The sequence below is a fragment of the Mesitornis unicolor genome, unplaced genomic scaffold (assembly GCF_000695765.1).
Source record: "Mesitornis unicolor isolate BGI_N332 unplaced genomic scaffold, ASM69576v1 scaffold6545, whole genome shotgun sequence".
Lineage (NCBI taxonomy): Eukaryota > Metazoa > Chordata > Aves > Mesitornithiformes > Mesitornithidae > Mesitornis > Mesitornis unicolor.
Window position 1 is genome coordinate 17,401 of NW_010187410.1, and position 17,803 is coordinate 35,203.

The following is a 17,803-nucleotide window of genomic DNA, read 5'->3' on the forward strand; positions in this document are numbered from 1 at the left end:
AAGACAAAGAATGATGGTTAGTCAGTGAATGATCAACAGACACTGCTACCATAATACAGTCTGTTTCCTGACGAGCAGTCTTCCCTTCTGTCACCCCTCTGAATGCGGCATGAATCTGTTTTCTTCTACAGGGTGAATCAGGTGACATTGGTCCCCGAGGCCCTCCTATCGTTATTGACAGGGAAGGTGTCATCTTTTCAGGTACATGTTTCTGTTTTGTTTTGGAACTCATCTAAAGCCGTTTTTCTGATCCAGCTTTCCTTCTTGCTGTATTTAACCACTTTTCCACATTGTGTATTGGGTCTAAACCATCCCTTGTTATTTTTGCTTTAGTTTCTGTATTGTTGACACAGATGTGTGTTTGGTCCCATGTTTATAACTTCAGTGTACAATAAACTTTTAATCCCCACATTGCAGAATGATTTGTTTCTAGGCAGAATGAAATTTGTGCCTGGGAGGCTAACTGTACGTGAGCATGGGGAAGTGCTGTGTGTCTGCTGGTGTGCCTTTCTTCAGTGTACTAAGGAAAAATGGCTTCCTTTTGTTGCTTGGAAATAGGTACTTAAAATGTCGTTCTGCTATTAGTTGTCATTCAATGCGGTAAGAATATTATTGAGAAAGTGAGCTTCGTTAGCACCACGTCTGAATGAGACTTGGATAGGAACAGTGTCCGAAGCTACAAAGGTAAGGGTACAAATTGTATGATCTCTCCTATTCTTCCTCCTTCACATGCAGTCAAGTCTGAAACAACCTCTAACAGGTCAGGAGGAATTTTTCCCATTATTGTTAACTTTGACTAACAGGCTTACTGCTAGCAGCTTTGCAACCTTTGCTGTCAATGAGATCAGTGGCCACCGGGATAGCTGACTGAACAGAGAAATTCTTATGAGATTTTCCTCATGTTTTTCTGTATTTGTCTAATAGGTGCCCAGGGTGACCCTGGAAACCCAGGAATACCTGGTCCTCCAGGAGATGAAGGGATTAGTGGCTTACCAGGCCTTCCAGGAGTTCCAGGGTTTCCAGGTCTGGAAAGAGGTAACAGTGCACTTAGCAGTCTGTTTTCTGTGTTTGTTGCTGTGAAGACTCTGGGTAGTGGCGTGAAGATGGTGAAGGTATTGGAGCAAGCCTCTCCCTGCTCCTTCAGCTGGCTGATTTGCAGAGTGCTGTGTGAGACATAGCACACAGGGAAACCAAGTATGTTGACTTGAATGGGAGTAGAATTAGTCCCACAATGATTACAGCCCAGGCAAGTCTTCAGGTGTGAACATTGATGTAGCAGTTGGAGGTGGTTGGTTGTTTGATTTCCATTTCAAATGAGTTGATTGGCAGAACCTTTCCTACATTTTAAATAATAGCAAGAAAAAAATGTATTTTTAAGTGACTTCATATTTGCAATAGAGAGCTAATAAATGGCCTAGATAAACCCTCTGTAGTTGGAACCCATGTGTCCCATCAAAGATCTCACTTGAAAGTTTCTGTTTCACTTGAATGTCACCTGTGAAGTCCTGGCCTGGAATGATCCAGACACTGGGAATTACAAAGGAAATTATGTCATGCAGTCATACAGTCATAGAATACCAGGTTGGAGGGGACCACAAGGATGATCCAGTCCAACCTTTCAAGGTAAAAGTGTAGTTTAAATGAGATGAGTCAGCACCCTGTCAGGCTGATTCTTAAAACTGACCCATGTAGGGCAATTTACCACTTGCCCTGGGAGGTTGTTCCAATGTCTGATTGATCTCATGGTACCGCGAGTTCAATGAGAATCCCTCCAGAAGCAACTTGTGTCCATTCCCCTCGTCTTTTCCATGTGACTCCTTGTGAAAAGGGAGTCTCCATCTTCTTGGTAGCCACCCTTTATGTACTGGTACACGGTAATAAGGTCTGCCCTAAGCCTTCTCTTCCTAAGGCTGAACAGGCCCAGTTTTCTCAGCCTTTCTTCATACGACAGGTTGTCCAGTCCTCTGATCATCCTCATGGCCCCCCTCTGGACCCCTTCCAACCTGTCCGCGTCTTTTTTGTATAGCAGGGACCAAAACTGGACACAGTACTCAAGGTGTGGTCTGGCCAGCGCTGAGTAGAGAGGGATAATGACTTCTTTGTCTCTTCTGGTGATGCCCTTTTTAATGCAACCCAGCATCCTTTACAGCTGCAGCATATTGTTCGCTCATGTTGAGCTTGTCATCCACCAAGAACCCGATGTCCCTTTCCACAGGGCTGCTCTCAAGCCAGGTGGAGCCCAGTCTCAGCTGCATTCTTGGATTAGGTATTCCCAGATGCAAGGCCTTGCATTTGTCCTTGTTGAACTTCATACATTTCTTGCTGGCTCACTAGTCCAGTCTGTCCAGGTCTTCCTGGAGGGTGGCTCTCCCTTCTGGAGTGTCAGCTACCCCACTGATTTTGGTGACATCAGCAGACTTCATCAGGGAGGTCCTGATCCCAACATCTCACTCAAAGGAAATCAGAAAATAAATAAAACACAGTCTTACATAGTTAATTGTCTAACTGATTAGTGGGACTTAAATGTAGCTCTGTGAAGTTTTTTGGATGGCCAAAGGAGTGTATAAATGGGAGCCAGTTGACGCCTATGATTAGTAGGTTTTCCTTTGTGTGCAATCATAAATTGCTACCATGGTTGCAGTTAAGGGCACGACAGTAATTTCCATACATTAGAAGTACTAGAATGTGCTTGCTGCTGGAGAGCTGCTCATTGTGTCCTTGTTGTCTAGATGGAATGGGCCCTGGAGGGTCTCCAGGTATTCCAGGTGTGAAGGGTGAAGTGGGAGAACCAGGAGGAGCAACGATTGGATTACCAGGCACTCCTGGCAGGGGTGGATTACCGGGTCTTCCAGGAGCACCAGGATTGCCAGGTTCACCACGTATGTATATTCTTAACATCTATTTTTATATAGGATTCAGATTGAAACAATGCAAACAATCATTTCTATATTTATTTCTTTGCCAATGAGGATTATTAATCTGTACAATTTATTATGATTGTAACTCAGCAGCCACCTCTCTGAAGTAAAAAAATACGGCTACTTATTTTTAGAGTAGACACAATTTATGGCACACAGGACTTTGAAGTTCTAGACTAGTCTCCTACTGGCTTGGGTGAAGAATAGACCACGACCTTATGAGCACCTGGGGTAAATGTCTAGTCTTGTGAGTAGGTATTTTGAGTACCAGGAGTCAGATAGGATGACTGAAAAGACAGTTTTCAGACCTTATTTTTACATGTTAATTTGGATAGATGCCCTGATTTGATTAATTATGCATTGTTTTATTTTCCTCAGAAACTGAGTATTACGTGAAAAGGGTTGATTTTACACAAACCTTGTGTTTTACCATTCTGCCATAAACTGAGTTCCAACAGCCTGTTTTATTTTTGAGAGCCAACCTTTCAAAACTGGGCACACTCCAGTGATGGAGCAAATGAGCATGGTCTGATGAAATTATTTTCTATGGAGAAGAAAGAAGTACTCTCTTATCAATAACTGTTTGCTAGTCAAATCCAGCTCATTTTTCTGCAGAGTCTGTAAAGCTCTTGTAGCTGTTTTTAGCTGATGGTTGCAGTTTGTTTCCATGGAACATCAGACGGGTGCTGATCAGCACTCCGTCTTACTGTTGTCACTGAGAGGAAGCGTTTTCAGACATAGTTTTAGATTATGTCAGATCACTTTCCACTGCTGTTTCTGTCAGCTTATGTTTCATACTATTCAGCATATAAAGAGATGCAGAAAATAATCCTGCAGTTTCAAACTGAGAGACAAGAAAAGTACCCTTAACCTTTTTGCCATGTAGTCTCTTTCCTGAGTTGCAACACCTTATTAGAAGTTGAGGAGCTCTGCAGAAGGCAGGTAGCCCTGGGAATGACTTTACCATACCAGCAGCAGCAGAGTCACTACTCATACATGACAGCTTCTGTGCCAACAAAAAGGGTGGTAGCCAGTCATCAGAATCACCAGTACGTTGATTTGTTCCTTCAACTTCTATCCGTATGAGTCTCAGCTTCTCCCAAAGCTGTAAAGGCACATCTACCATGAAGTCATTTGCCCTTCTTTATACAACCTGTTCACAGGCTGATTAGTTCAGCCAACTGTTAAATCTTTGAAAAAGTGCGATGTTGGAGCAATAGAGGAATGAAATTGTTGCATCCACATTGAGAGCTTTTGCTTTTCTGTACAAGAAACTAGTAGCAAACATATGACAGAGGGCTGCAGCTTGTGATACCAAGTTCCATCTCCTTGTGTAACTTCTACAGTTGCAGTTTGATCCGGTGCCATTTCTATCAGTTGCATAAGGGACATTGTAAGTAATTAATGAGCTGGAAATCTAGCCTTCTCATGGCTTTTGCTTGTCTTCTTTCTGCATACAGGCCCTTCATTCCCCCCAGACACGATCTTGGATGGAAGGATTGGGGGCCCAGGGGAGCCTGGACAAAGAGGGCTGCCAGGAGCTTTGGGTCCAAAGGGGTACAAAGGTAACTGACTGTTGTTTTGGGAGAGCCTATTAGCAGTTGTTGGGCCTTGGAAAGATGTTTACACATGGTTAATCTCCTAAAGGATGAGGTGGAAGTGTCTTTATGACAAATCACAGGAGGCTGAGATAGATTAAAGAAGCCAACAGCCTTTACAGTTGAGAGAGTTGTGCCCAGCACTGCCAGCAAAATCCTATTTCCTAATTCCTCTGCTCAGGCAAATAAGCAGATAAACATCTCATACCCAGAAAATTAGCTAAGCGAGTTATACTTTAAAGCCATAAGACATAATGAGACTTAAAGATAAAATCTTGTTCACTGCTTTTTGTGATATAGGCTGGAAATGACAGCGAAACTTAATTTTTCTTCTCTGTGCTAAAAATGCTAAGAATTTGTGCGTGTGACAGAACCAGTGGCAAAAGGTGATGATGTTCACTGTTCTTTATGACTGTTCAGATCCATGGCCAGTTACAGTTCAGGGAAATACAAAGATTTCCAGTTGATGGTCATTGTAATCTACCGTGAGTGGGAGTATGGATTTGTTTTCTCTGACATACAACTGTCTCTTTAAAAAAAAACCCACAAGACTCCTGTCCTAAAACTTTCCTGACACCATCTGTTTAGAAGAATCTGAACCTTTGAGAAGAGGTGAAGAAGTGCTGAGGTTCATGCTGCATGTGGTAATTTGGTGATGGGCATTGCATAGAAATTAATCTGGACAAAACCTGAGCTCTCCTTTCTGAACACTCACATCACCTGAGCAAAATGGGTGCAAAATTAAATCATATCAGAATGGTTTTGTCCTAATTGAATCAAACGCTGCTTTTGGAGCTCTTGGAACTGAAAAAGGTCTTTATCCAAATGAAACTGAGTTTGGAGTGTTGACTGTATTTTCCAGGAGAGGCAGGTGATTGTGCTTGTGATGGAGGAGTTACAAGAGCTGGCCTAAAAGGCATCTCAGGTCCACCAGGTCCATCGGGAAGCCCTGGTGTGCCTGGGATTAAGGGCATTGGTGGAGACCCAGGCACTGTGGGCGCCCCAGGACTGCGAGGCCCTCCGGTAAGACAGGAAGAGTTTCTATCGGTTGTCATGAATTAAAGGAGAAAATGTGTCAAAGTGTAATTGCTGGTGTTGATTGTAGTGAAAGCAGAACACACTTTTTTTGCATAATTTCTTCTATTTGTTTTGATTAACAAAAAAAAAAAAGGCAACCCAGAAACTGATCTATGAAAAGAAACTGGAAGTAGAGAAATTGTCACCTATAAAAAATAGGAGAAGAAATGATTCTTAAGTTCTGACAACTGCGTGTTTAGCAGTCAAGAGAAAAACAGTAACAATTATTCATCCCAGGGCTTCTTTGCCATAGGCATGCATGGATTAGACCTAGGGTTCTTCCTAAGTGAGGGCTGGCTGGGGAGGCAGATAAACATCTGTATGGAGAAAAGACCTGAAAAATCGAATGGTGAGATCTTTCCATGTCGTTGCTCATAGCTATAAAAACTGTGGGCCATAGATGCAGTCTCCTTCTCAACTGCTGCATGCTAAATGCATTAATGAGAGTTGAGCTGTGTTTTTTATGAAACAGCAACCATAACAAACAGGATTTTCCAAAGTGCTGAGCATTGCTCGTTGGCAGTATTTACTTTTGAAAATTGTAGTCCATAAAGATACCAGTCTTTTGTCTTCAGAGTATCTTTGTCAGATTCAGTACTTGAATCTGTTCTGTCATAGGTGATGGGATCTTCCAAGATGCCATCCAAAATTGCTGTCGCTGTAGCGCTATACACCAGGGTTTGGCTTGCCACTATAAAGCTGCAGTGACTTGGCTGAGACATTTGTAAATAATGAAACCTTCTCTGTTTTATTTTATTGTTGGTTTGGTTGGTTGGTTGGTTTTGGGGTTTGGTTTTGGTTTTGGGTTTTGGTTTTGGGGTTTTTGTGGGGGTTTTTAGTGCAATGTATACAATAGGAAACCCTTTGGAGATTCTTTCTAGCTCCAGTCACTGTGTCCTGTCCTCATATGGCATTTTTAAGAAGCAAAGCCTTTTCTCTGCATGTTCATATTTCTGGTTTTTTATGTTTTGGTCTGTAGGCTTTGACTGGCCAGCAAGGTCTTCCAGGTCTTAAGGGAGCAAAAGGAGATTCATCCTACGCTACAGGCAAAGGTGTTCGTGGGGACCGTGGTGCGACAGCACCCAGAGGACCTTCAGGCATCCCGGGAACCCCTGGCAGGGATGGACTTCCAGGCTTGCCAGGCCCACCAGGCCCTCCAGTAAGTTCAGATTAATTAAGCAGCAGTGCTTCAGAGCTGGAGTTAAGGAGCACACAATAGAAGAGCCTGGTTTACTAGTCCTGAGTAAGTCTCCAAATACATAAAAAGCTCACAGTCCCTGAGCGCAGTTCTGTCTTGATCAGGTTTAACAACTGGCACTCGCTGTGCCTCTGGCTGCTCAGTCAAAGGATGAACTTTCAGTAGTGGAGCAGAACCTAATGCTGTTTTATGTTGTGTCCTAAAAGATAAAATACACTGTAGGCATAATTATGAGTCAAATCTTGGAATAGGAAAATCATGCCAGAATATTTTTAGTTAAAGAAAAAGTCAATGTCTTTCAGAATCTGTAATATTTACATTTTGGCAAATAAAACATAAAATATTATTTTTAATAGTCACTGGGTTTTCCTGCATTTTAAAATAATGGTGGATAATTTACAGTGGTTTCCTTGTACCTTCTCAGGCCCATCTCAACCTTGCACAGAACCAACCAAACTCTTAGGCGTTTGTTACAATGACAGTGGTGTCTATTCTTTCTAAATCTCTGATTTTCAGCTGAAACTGTCTTTGCTGTGCACAGGGCGATGGTGGGCTAGGTTTCCCAGGTGAAAAAGGACTGCCAGGATTACCTGGGTCCAAGGGCCATCGTGGAGAAACTGGTTCTCCTGGCGTTGGATATCCAGGTCCTAGTGGACTTCGTGGACCACCTGGTGACCCAGGAATGGATGGGTTTCCCGGACAAGAGGGTCTTCCAGGCCCTCGAGGTAGGTGTTGCTGGGTCTGCTGTTATTTTGAAAAGGTGCAAAGCTGCTGCAAGTAAATGGCACTCAACTTACTGCTGTGCTTGGAGCCAGACCAGAGGATTGCATTAGGTTAAAGATTGCTCTTTAAATTAACTGAAACTGGTTAAATTTGAGAAGAAACTTCTTCTCAGTGAGGGTAACAGAGCACTGGCCCAGGCTGCCCAGAGAGGTTGTGGAGTCTCCTTCTCTGCAGACATTCAAAACCCGCCTGGACGCCTTCCTGTGTAACCTCATCTGGGTGTTCCTGCTCCGGCAGGGGGATTGGACTGGATGAGCTTTGGACGTCCCTTCCAATCCCTAACAGTCTGGGATTCTGTGGTTTGTGGGCTCACCGGAACTCACGCAGCAGTCACAGCTTTCTCAAGTTGTGCTCAGGAAGACACAGAAAATAAGGAACAAATACTCAAATAGTATCAAATACTGAAGAGTGTTGGATGGAGCTACTCACTGGCTATTGCTGGAGAACCATTTTACACCAATGGTAGTTAGGAAGATTGATAAAATGAGGTTTTTAAAAAGCACAACTTACTTCATTGTCCAGGTAAAAATAGTAACTCACTGGTATCAGACTTCTGAATCAGTTTTCAGAACTATTACTATTACTGAAATAAGAAGAGCTCCAGGGTGTGTTTTCTTTGAAAGAAAAACTGTAGTACACTGTATGTATGAACGGGCGTTGGGTAGGAGGTTCAATTCTGACTGGTGCTACCAGCTCTGGGCTGGTTGCTTCCTGAGGTACCACAGTGTGGCTCAGTTGGTATTTCATTTTATGTACCTAAAGCATACCATAATGACAAGTGATAAAGTCAGTAAATATAGGTTTGATGATGATTTATGTTCACTCTGAGAGTTCAGAAAAAAGTTACATGAGAAGTCATATGTCTAAACATTTATGGAAAAAGTTCTCACAACAAAATGACTGCAGAGAGCTAGTCCCAGTGTATTGATTCCATGTCAGCCATTTAACTATAATTTAAGGTAAACAGTGCTTTTTCTTTCCTGCTGCTGATTTTCAGTGTATCTTCCACTCTGTGTATACTTAGGCGGCTAGATTTGTAATTCTGTCAGTATCAACAATGCAGAACCAATAATATATTTGCAGACGTAATATTGTTGCGTAGGCTTCTGGACTGATAAACTGATGATCTGAGTTCAAAAACCTCAGCGGTAAGAGCACTGCAGTATGAGAAGTTGGCAGAGGAATCTGAAACCCCGAGGGTGGTGAGAGCTAGGCCAGAATAGCACTGGGCAGGTTGCACAGCCGTGCCGGCTGGCGTGTTACCTCACATCAGTGTCATACTGGGTGGTTGTTCCGGGGTGAGGAGACAGCAAGCATTAATGTCCCCCTGCAACAGTCTGCATAAGCTTTTTTTCCAATTCAAGTCACAGGCTAAATACTAAAAGCTTTACTAATTCATAGCTACGAATGCTTACATCTTTGTTTGGTAAATTGTCTCTTACGAAATCCACTAAATTAAAATCGCATTGTAAGATAAGTAAAAGTAAAATGCTCTTTTCGTGATGTGAACTCTAGATATTCTGGGGAGCACATCAGAAGCCAGCTTATTATGAATGCTACATCAAAGCTTTGCTAACGATGAATGGTCCTTTGTGAAAGAGTATGGTCAAAATATGTGGGAAAGTGTGAAGAAGTCATTAGCCAGTTCAGTTTGCACCTCCACAGAGATGTGTAAGAAGACTTGTGAATGCGTCATTCCCTCCATACTAGAAAATCATTTGCATACATTTAAAGACCCTTTGATGTAGTTTCATCTACTATTAAGGAAATGTCAGTGGGTGGAAGAGATAATTATTTCTTATACTGCCCAGACTGGAAAGCCTTATCGTGAAAGTAAGGAAAGACAGTTAAAAAGAGACTGTTGCCATGCCAAAGGCACCACTGAGGAATTTTGCCCGAGTTTCTGCCACGTCCAGTAAAACAGGGTGAAACAGTCTTGCTTTGGAAAAGTCTAACTCAGGATTTTATGAAAACCTAGACTGATTTTACCTGGTATTATGAGAGTACTCAAAGGTGTTGTAATTGCCCATATTTCACTTTTATGCCTGACATGATTGTTTCAAGATTGTTTAATTTCCTTGATACTGGGAGATTATTATGTACTGTGATAATGTAGGGTATGGATTATCTGCAGAACACTTAAGTGTTGCTTATAGAATTTTTACACTAATTTTTGCTTACATCATCTTGCAAACCACACAAGGAAACAGTCCTATTTGCATTTCAGCTATCCTCACGTGAAATATCCATTGTTCAAGTATTCTACTGCTGGCTAATGTAAAATACAGAGTATGCTGTTGCACAGAGTTACTTTTGGATAGTCCTTAAAGCCATGTGGTGTGAATGCAACAGGATTAATTCAACTTCCCTTTCCATACCAGTTGCTCCTTTAAATGCTTTATTTTTTAGAGATTGCATTCTTTATTGTATTGTGTCTGAGGAGGAGATACCTGAGAGATGGACCTCAACTTCTTATTTTAAAAAGCATTCAGCATCAGACTCACATAGGATCGCAGAAGACCAGAACTGGAATTTTTATTTTGTGGCCATACCATTGAACTTTTACTTTATCAAAGTAAATAAAAATAAAGTAAATTCAAAAGAATGCCCAAGTGCAGGCAGAAATGGGTGCGTTACGTCTTGCAATCATAGTATCGGGTGCCCATATCCATTCAAAGCATAAATTGGATCATAGGTATTTTAGTTCTGAACCTCTATTCTTATAGCTTGTGCTGTGTATAAAGACAAATTGCTGTCACAGAGGAAAACAGAGCTCTCTTCGGCTTTATGTAAGAATACAAGTGTAAATGCAACTTTCTGTGGATGTGTTATCATGAGGATAGGCATTTTAAAATGAATTTTGTGATCAGTGAATGCCTTACCTCAAGATAAAAGTAATGAGTCAAGAACTGGCCTTTGGTTCTCTCACATCAAAGTAGAAAATGTTCTGATGTTTCCTTCAGAATTTGCATAGCATCTCAACATGTGAATAGATGGAGCTGTGTTCCCTCTCATTCCCTGCTGTGTGCCACTTTCCACATGAGCCTTGCTTATTTCTTTATTATACCTGATACCTGCTAGAAAGCCCCTGACTGGCTAGAATTTGAGGTTAGGATTGTTCTTTCTTCTCACAAGTCTGAGTAATGATATCAGTCACACAAGTCAGAATAATGAAATCATGAAAATAAGGGTTGAAGGTGGAATGAAAGGGAGTAGAAATGGGAGGTCAAACCAGAATCACTCTCTCTCATTTGGCACTGTGAGAGAGGGATGCTCAAATCTGCCTACCCTGACTGAGTTTGTGGTTGGACACTGAACTGAAAGCTTAACTTTCCATCTCTGGTTGGATGTAGATTTTCAGTCAGATTTTCACACAGCCTTTGTGAACTGAGTTGGAATCTACTGAGAAGACCCAAGAAAAATGCCATTGAGCCAGTTCTTAGCACTGTTCCAATCAAAAAACTAGTAGGGACTTTTAGAGCCTTTGCACCAGAGAAGACATATTGTGTTACTTTGAGTTTTTGTCCTGGCCTGTGTCATTTTGAGATCCCTGTTCCCACTGTCAATGTCAGAAGCAAAGAGTCACATGGAAGTCCACTGACCTGTTTTGATTTGTCCAGAAAATAGTTTGACTCAGGGTCTTTTGTTAATAAAATCTGTCAGTTATCTGAAAAATGTTAATATTTTCTGAAAAAAAGTGTTAAACTTGTATTGCTGTGCTGGAAGAAATGCTTCTAGTCTTGTCTGATCTAGACCAGATTACCTCCTCAGGACTGAAAGCAGTCACAATTTGGAGTACTCTCGACTGATGAATAGATTTGGCTTGTCAGTCTGGGAATGAAGCTTCAATAGAAGGGTCCTGCAAAGAGAGTTGTAAGGCAATGAGAAACTGTGTCTGTGATACCTCATTATCTCATCCTTAATCGGCCTTGTAGCTGATGCCAGATTTGAACTGGCAAATATCGGGTGTCAGAGCAGTTGGGCAGCTCTTTCTCTGTGCATATAAAAATGTTCACAGTAGTGAAAAAGACCACATCTCTTCCCCAGATTTGCTTTATTAGTCATCTTTTGTATGTAATCTCTCTGACTAAAGCTTAAGGTCTTTCAGGTTTTCCTTTTTAGAAAGTATGTCTGTCGTAGTTTAAGGCTAAGCCAGCTGTTACAGCATAGGAGCTAATTCTAGCACAGACTCCTCTTAAAATAATTGGAAACATTTCTGGAGTTGGAAAGTCTTGAAATAGTTTTTGTCACAGTCATTTATGTGACTGTGCGAATGTGACTTCAAATTGTCAGTGACCTACAAGGAGGAATGTTGGAAGCATTTGAGATCTTTCAGGTAAATCTGATGTGCTAGCAACTCTGGTAATGCCACATAAATGTCATTCTGCTGAAGAGGGATTGCTAGTACAAACAGCCTTTTTTTGAGAGGCGGAAGTCAGTCCGAGAGCTTTGCAATTGCTGAGTCTTGTTTACTGCTAATAAACTTTTAAGCCATGGGGTTATTTCTTAGTCTGACATACTGCAGAAGAAGCAGTTGGAGAATAAGTCTGGAAAAAAAAAAATCCTTGCTATTCCACCCTCCATGCGTGCATCCCTCTGGCCTAAACTCTTGGCTAACAGGGTTTATTTTTTTTTAAATATTCCCTAGATATGTATTTTATCTTGCATGTGAACATTCTAGTACTTCACACTGTAGTGTATTTATACACAGCTTAGAAACAGCCTCAGTTTTTAAAAGTTGGGAGCACCTGTCAGCTCCCACTGACTTTGAAAGCTCTCAGCCTGGACCTGAAGCTCCCTTAGTCACAGACTGCCTTTTCAATGCCTGTTGCATAGTCCCTACCATAGGGAGGGCCAGTTGCTGAGAGGAAGCCCTGGACATCGTGTACTACGAGTAGTCCACGGTAGTAGTTGCTACCTTTTGCAGTACGTAAGTAGTAAGGATGAGCTTAGAAAATTGCCAGGCTCTGAATGTCTTTTCTTTAATATCACATATTTGAGATGTCAGCAGTGTCTGACGTGCGTAATTTCACTCACAGCCACTTATGATATGTCCTTTAAAAAAATGTCTGGATACTTAAATGTTCTGCATCTGACTGTCTCTCTGAAAGGGGCTGTGTGCAACCTCAGTGTTTCTTTGTTTTAGGTATCACCTTGCCCTGCATAGTTCCTGGAGCATATGGGCCCCCAGGGACTCCCGGCTTTCCAGGATTGCCAGGTAGGGAGATAAGCTGATTGTAATGTACTGGCTAACTACCAAGAAGCACTTATTCCTCAAGGAAGATAATACTTGCTAATTAATCTCCTCCAAGTGATAGTTATTCCAGAGAGTTAACTGGCAGAACAATGTTCTTTCTTTTTCTTTTTTTTCCCTGAGATTAGGCTTAAATCCCATGGAGGATCATATTGTTCCCTTTCAGGTAGCCTCTGAACCACAAACCCTCTCCTTCTGCGTTTGTGTAGCTGATGAAACAGCCACAGCTTTGAGACTTCATTTAGTTTAAATTGTATATCCAATGAGTGTTTTCAGCACTAGCTTTGCAGAAAAGATCTGATCCTGTTTTCTCGTGCTGTGCTTTTGTCTTCCACTATTCATTCATTAATATTAATTATTCGTGTATTTTTACCCATAGGTCCCAAAGGCAGCAAAGGCTTTCCTGGCATTCCGGGCCAACCTGGATTACATGGGTCAAAAGGACAGCTGGGGTCTCCAGGAATAATAGGCTTGCAAGGAGAACCTGGTAAGAGGGAAGTTACTGAAGTTCTTTTTATTGTCTGAGTAATACGTACAATATTTTATCAAAAGAGTTGTCCAGCCTTCTAGGCCACTTTTCTGCCTGGTACATTCATAATGCTCCATTGAGAGCTCCATGGTGCTCCTTCCAAGTGCAATCACTGCAAGCAAATGGTTGCTGTTTGGAAGAAAACAAAAGGAATGTTCAAGATACATGTTACCTGCCTATAACATTGCATTGCTGCTGGAAGAAAAGAGAGCAGCCAACACACTTTGTTTCTTCAGAGACCATCAGCATGTGCTTTGTTACAGTTCAGGTTAACTACAAGTTCAGTGTAAAACTTGTTTTAAGCCATGTAGTACTCTGGTAAAGTCACACTGTACACAGTTACTTGGACTCGTTTGAGCTGTGTGAATTTCTGATGGCTGTGTGAATAAAAAGCAAGAGCAGAGGTGGTGAGGGAAGATCCCTAAAGCTGGGTTGCTTTGCATCTATCAGGTTGCTCTGGATATGGCTGAAGAAGTCTCTTATCCTTTCACTATGTTAAAGGGGGATGTGATCTTTATAGGGTCACTGATTCCATGACACAGCCCCTGAGCAGTGTGACACATCCACACAACCGTGCAGTTTAGTGTCTGCTTGGTACAGTACTTTTCAGTCCTCCTTGTACCGAGGCTGTCAGTGCCTTCAGAAATTGCCTGACGTAGGGGAGTAACAAAGAGTAACAAAGCTGTGATGAGTATGACATCTTTTGCAGCTTTTGTAGCTGACAGTGGTAGTGAGATACTGCCTGTCTGTAGCCTGAAATGGCTATTGTCCTTTTTTTGTCCTGTTTGCCTAAACTGCCATCTAGTGAAACCAAGCTTGTAAAACTGCAACTAGCTGCAGCTTTCTGTCACACCCTAAAGTATTCTTTTCTTTTAAAAAAAATTAAAGGACATTTTAACTATTTTAAATGGTTTTATCACTTTTAGTCACCAACTGTTGTTTCTAATTCAATACTGAGACATTCTGCAACTTTCCAAACCACTTTTACTTGCATTGAAAATTTTAAAATGTTGATTTTGTTAGAGATGCTGTTGGAAGCAGATATTCTGTGCTTCTGCTGAGTGGCATTTACTGTTTTTCTCTTTAAGGCTTCCCTGGGCCTCGAGGAGAGCAGGGGTCACAAGGACTTCCAGGACTGGATGGAACAGATGGTGTGCCTGGGAAAATAGGAGCTTTAGGCTTAGTTGGAACAAAAGGTGCACCTGGAGATGTACTTGGTGCTGAGAGTGGAGCCCTGGGAGAGCGTGGGCGACCTGGGCTCCCAGGTGATAAAGGGCTCACAGGTGATATTGGATTTCCAGGACCAAAAGGTAAGCACTGATCCTGCTTGTATCTGGGAATATCAACCTGTTTCTCTTTCGAAAATCTTTCCTCTTTCCAGTCTCTTTAAGATGCTGTGTTAGCAGTCCTCTGGTAGCTCACAGGTGGTATTTTGCTGGTTTTCTCTTAGAATCTAATGCAACTCAAAGGCTTTTATGAAAACCCTTTTTTTAAATAAAAGTGTGAATTTTGTTTTGTTTGTTCTGTAACTTCTCACCTCTCTGTTCCCAGGGTTAGACGGAAGACCAGGCCTCCTAGGTATTAAAGGCGATCAGGGTAATCCAGGATATTCGGGTGTTCCTGGATTGCGGGGACCTCCTGGTCCTGGAGGTCCTTTTGGCATTAAGGGAAAACCAGGACCCTTGGGGTCGGTTGGCCTCGCAGGAGCACCAGGTATGTCATGTCTTCAAATGAAGACAAGCTGAGTGCTGCAATGTTGAGGAAGAGTAGGAGAGGTTTGCAGTTTGCTAGGAGTGAGCTCCCACCTCTGGTTAGGGATAACAAAGTGCAGAATATGAGCCTTTTGCCTCTACTGTTGGACAACTCCTGTCTAGAAATGATGACCCAAGGCTGTAAGAAGTACAGCACAAAGACAGGAGAAAGCATCTTAAATGTCTTCGTATTTTTAACACCTATGCTCTTACATGCTGGCTGTATCATTGACTAATCTTCATGTTCCATTTTCATGATGATTAATTTCTAATGTATAGGGTTACTTGAAATGTGACTTTGATACATTGGAAAATTGTTGGCTTTCTCAGAACAAGCACCTAAGTCTTCTCTGTCTTTCTCTTCAGTGGGGCAGAAGATAAATTTATTTCCCTTCACTTTAAGGGGAAAATAACCCATCGCTTGAGTACATCTCTCAAGCTGCACTGACTAAAGTGTTTCATTATAATAGTGCATGCAAGACTAAGAACCAAGCAAAGAAACACCTAGGAATTAGTAGATAATGGTCTGTGACATAACTCCTCTGTTGTGACGTGCAGAATGATGGTGCTGGAGCACAATGACAACAAATGAATGAAGGCAGTAACGTCATTTGAGATTAAAATCATAGAGTTTTAAAGTTGTTTTTTGTTTGTTTGCTTTTTATTTTGACATTAACATTGCTTTTGCCTCTCTATTTTACATTTTTGGACTGTATACCATATATGACTTTCCTTCAACTATTTTTAAAAACCTCCCATTACAGGGATGATAAGGTTCGAATGATTAAGGTTTTTTTGCGGCTGTAGTCTCTCTGAATCATTAATCTCTTTTATACCCTTGTTCTCTCTGTTTACATATTTTGTCTGTTTTTTCCTTCACCATGTTTCTATTCCATTTATCACCAACTCTCCATTTCTGATGTCACACTGTTTGGTTATGGGTTCTTCACATAGGCTGTCAAGGTGAGAAAATGCAGTGTAGCATAAAAGCTCATGGACTAACAACCTAGCTTTTAATGCTACAAGAATTGCATTGACCATAGGTGATACCCCTTATTATTGCTAATCAGGCCAGAAGGCAAAGAACCATTGTAGTGAGAATGCTCAGACAGTAACAAAGCCTGAAGCCTATAAGGAAATCCTTGATATGTACAGATTATGTGCGTATGTTTTCTTTGCCTTCTTAAATAAAGCAGCCATTTAACCTTCTGCTTTAAAAAAACCCTGGGTCATAGCTTAAAGCGTTTAAGCCCTGAGTCTAACAAAGCTCGTATATTGGGTGCTACTGCTACAAATGCCATTTTTTCAAAAGCCACATGATTTTTCCTTCTCTTCCTATCTTTGGATCTGAGCATTCTGTTTTCAATGGTTTGAGCCTTTATTTAAAATCGTAAACCATTACAAAACTTTAGCTAGAAACATTCTAAAACATTTAGAGGCAAAACAGTGCATATGATGTTGGTTTTATGACAGCACAATCAGAAGCTTGTTCCCTTCGTGAGCAATTTGCTCTTGAGAAGTAACACTTTAACTACCAAGGTGGAAAAGAAACATGTAAAAACAAGCCTCTCCAATTGATCTCTGGTTCACCCAGAGCATGGGGTAGGTAGCAGAAGCTGGCATTAATGATGCTCCCCATTCTGGTTTGGCTGCCTTGATGATAAAGGTAAGACTGGTGTGCTACTGTTTGGTGTCTGTAAAGAAGACAAAAATGGATACATCATAAGGGGTTTCACTCTTGCCAGCTGTGTAGTGATGTAGGCAGTAACCCTCTTCATAGGTATTTTATTAGTAGATGACTAATGCTTTTGCAATTCTAAGCTTTATGCCTTCTAGTTGGCTGCATGTGCCATAAGGTCCCTTTGTCGTATTAAAAACAATGCTGTGTTTATAGAGTTTGGGAAGCTGTCCACAAATTGTCCCAGTGTTTGTGTGACATAATCTATCGAGTTATTTCTTGTATTGATTCAGGACTTCCTGGAGTCAAAGGCTTGACTGGGGATGTAGGTCCACAAGGCCCTGCTGGTATGAAAGGCTTCCCAGGTCTTGATGGTGCTCCAGGATCTCCTGGGGAAAGAGGATTCTTAGGGCCACCTGGGCCTTTTGGTCAAGATGGACGTCCAGGTTTCTCTGGGCCAAAAGGTATGTGTTCCACTAGGGAAATAGTCTGAGATTATTGTACCCACAAAAAACCCCCACACCTTGTAAATACTGATTTGTGGCCCAACTTGTCAGAAGGGAATGAATTCTCAACTAGTTTTGGAAGGCATTTGTTTTGCTGCTGAGTTATGAATTACAAATAAGGGATTTACTTATCAAATCATACTCATAAGGAGATCCATCTTAAAGGACTCAGAGTCTTATAGACAAAGGATCACATAAATCAAAAAAATTGAAGAAATGAGGAACAGTGAATGAATTTTATACAAGTGAAAGAATGAAGCACAAACCAAATGGAAAATAAAAATTTACAATCTGTATGATCATTAAGCACCAATACAGGAGCTGGTTACTTGGAGAATTCTGTGTTACTTTAGGGAGAAAGCAATAGCATTATATAGCTGCATGTTGCTCTCTTGGAACTTGGTTGGGTTTTGCTCTCCAGTGGAAGTGGGACCAGGCTCTCAAAGGTGAACTGAAAAGTGCTAGTTGAAAGGAAGTGCTAGCTGTGGATGTTGTCTACCTGGACTTTAGT

General features: G+C 41.5%; 1 protein-coding gene across 1 annotated transcript in view; it reads left to right on the plus strand.

Annotated features, from left to right (window-relative positions):
- Positions 1-17,250, plus strand: part of LOC104541379 (collagen alpha-6(IV) chain-like) — a gene marked incomplete at both ends in the record, with an annotated part of 30,719 nt that extends 13,469 nt beyond the window's left edge. Inside the window, 12 exons of the mRNA XM_010185431.1 lie at positions 132-201; positions 925-1,035; positions 2,730-2,879; positions 4,379-4,483; positions 5,379-5,539; positions 6,573-6,752; positions 7,333-7,516; positions 12,721-12,792; positions 13,208-13,315; positions 14,446-14,667; positions 14,909-15,070; positions 17,080-17,250. Coding sequence (XP_010183733.1) covers positions 132-201; positions 925-1,035; positions 2,730-2,879; positions 4,379-4,483; positions 5,379-5,539; positions 6,573-6,752; positions 7,333-7,516; positions 12,721-12,792; positions 13,208-13,315; positions 14,446-14,667; positions 14,909-15,070; positions 17,080-17,250 — 1,696 coding nt within the window. The remainder of the gene's footprint in view (positions 1-131; positions 202-924; positions 1,036-2,729; positions 2,880-4,378; positions 4,484-5,378; positions 5,540-6,572; positions 6,753-7,332; positions 7,517-12,720; positions 12,793-13,207; positions 13,316-14,445; positions 14,668-14,908; positions 15,071-17,079) is intronic.
- Between the last annotated feature and the right edge of the window lie 553 nt (positions 17,251-17,803).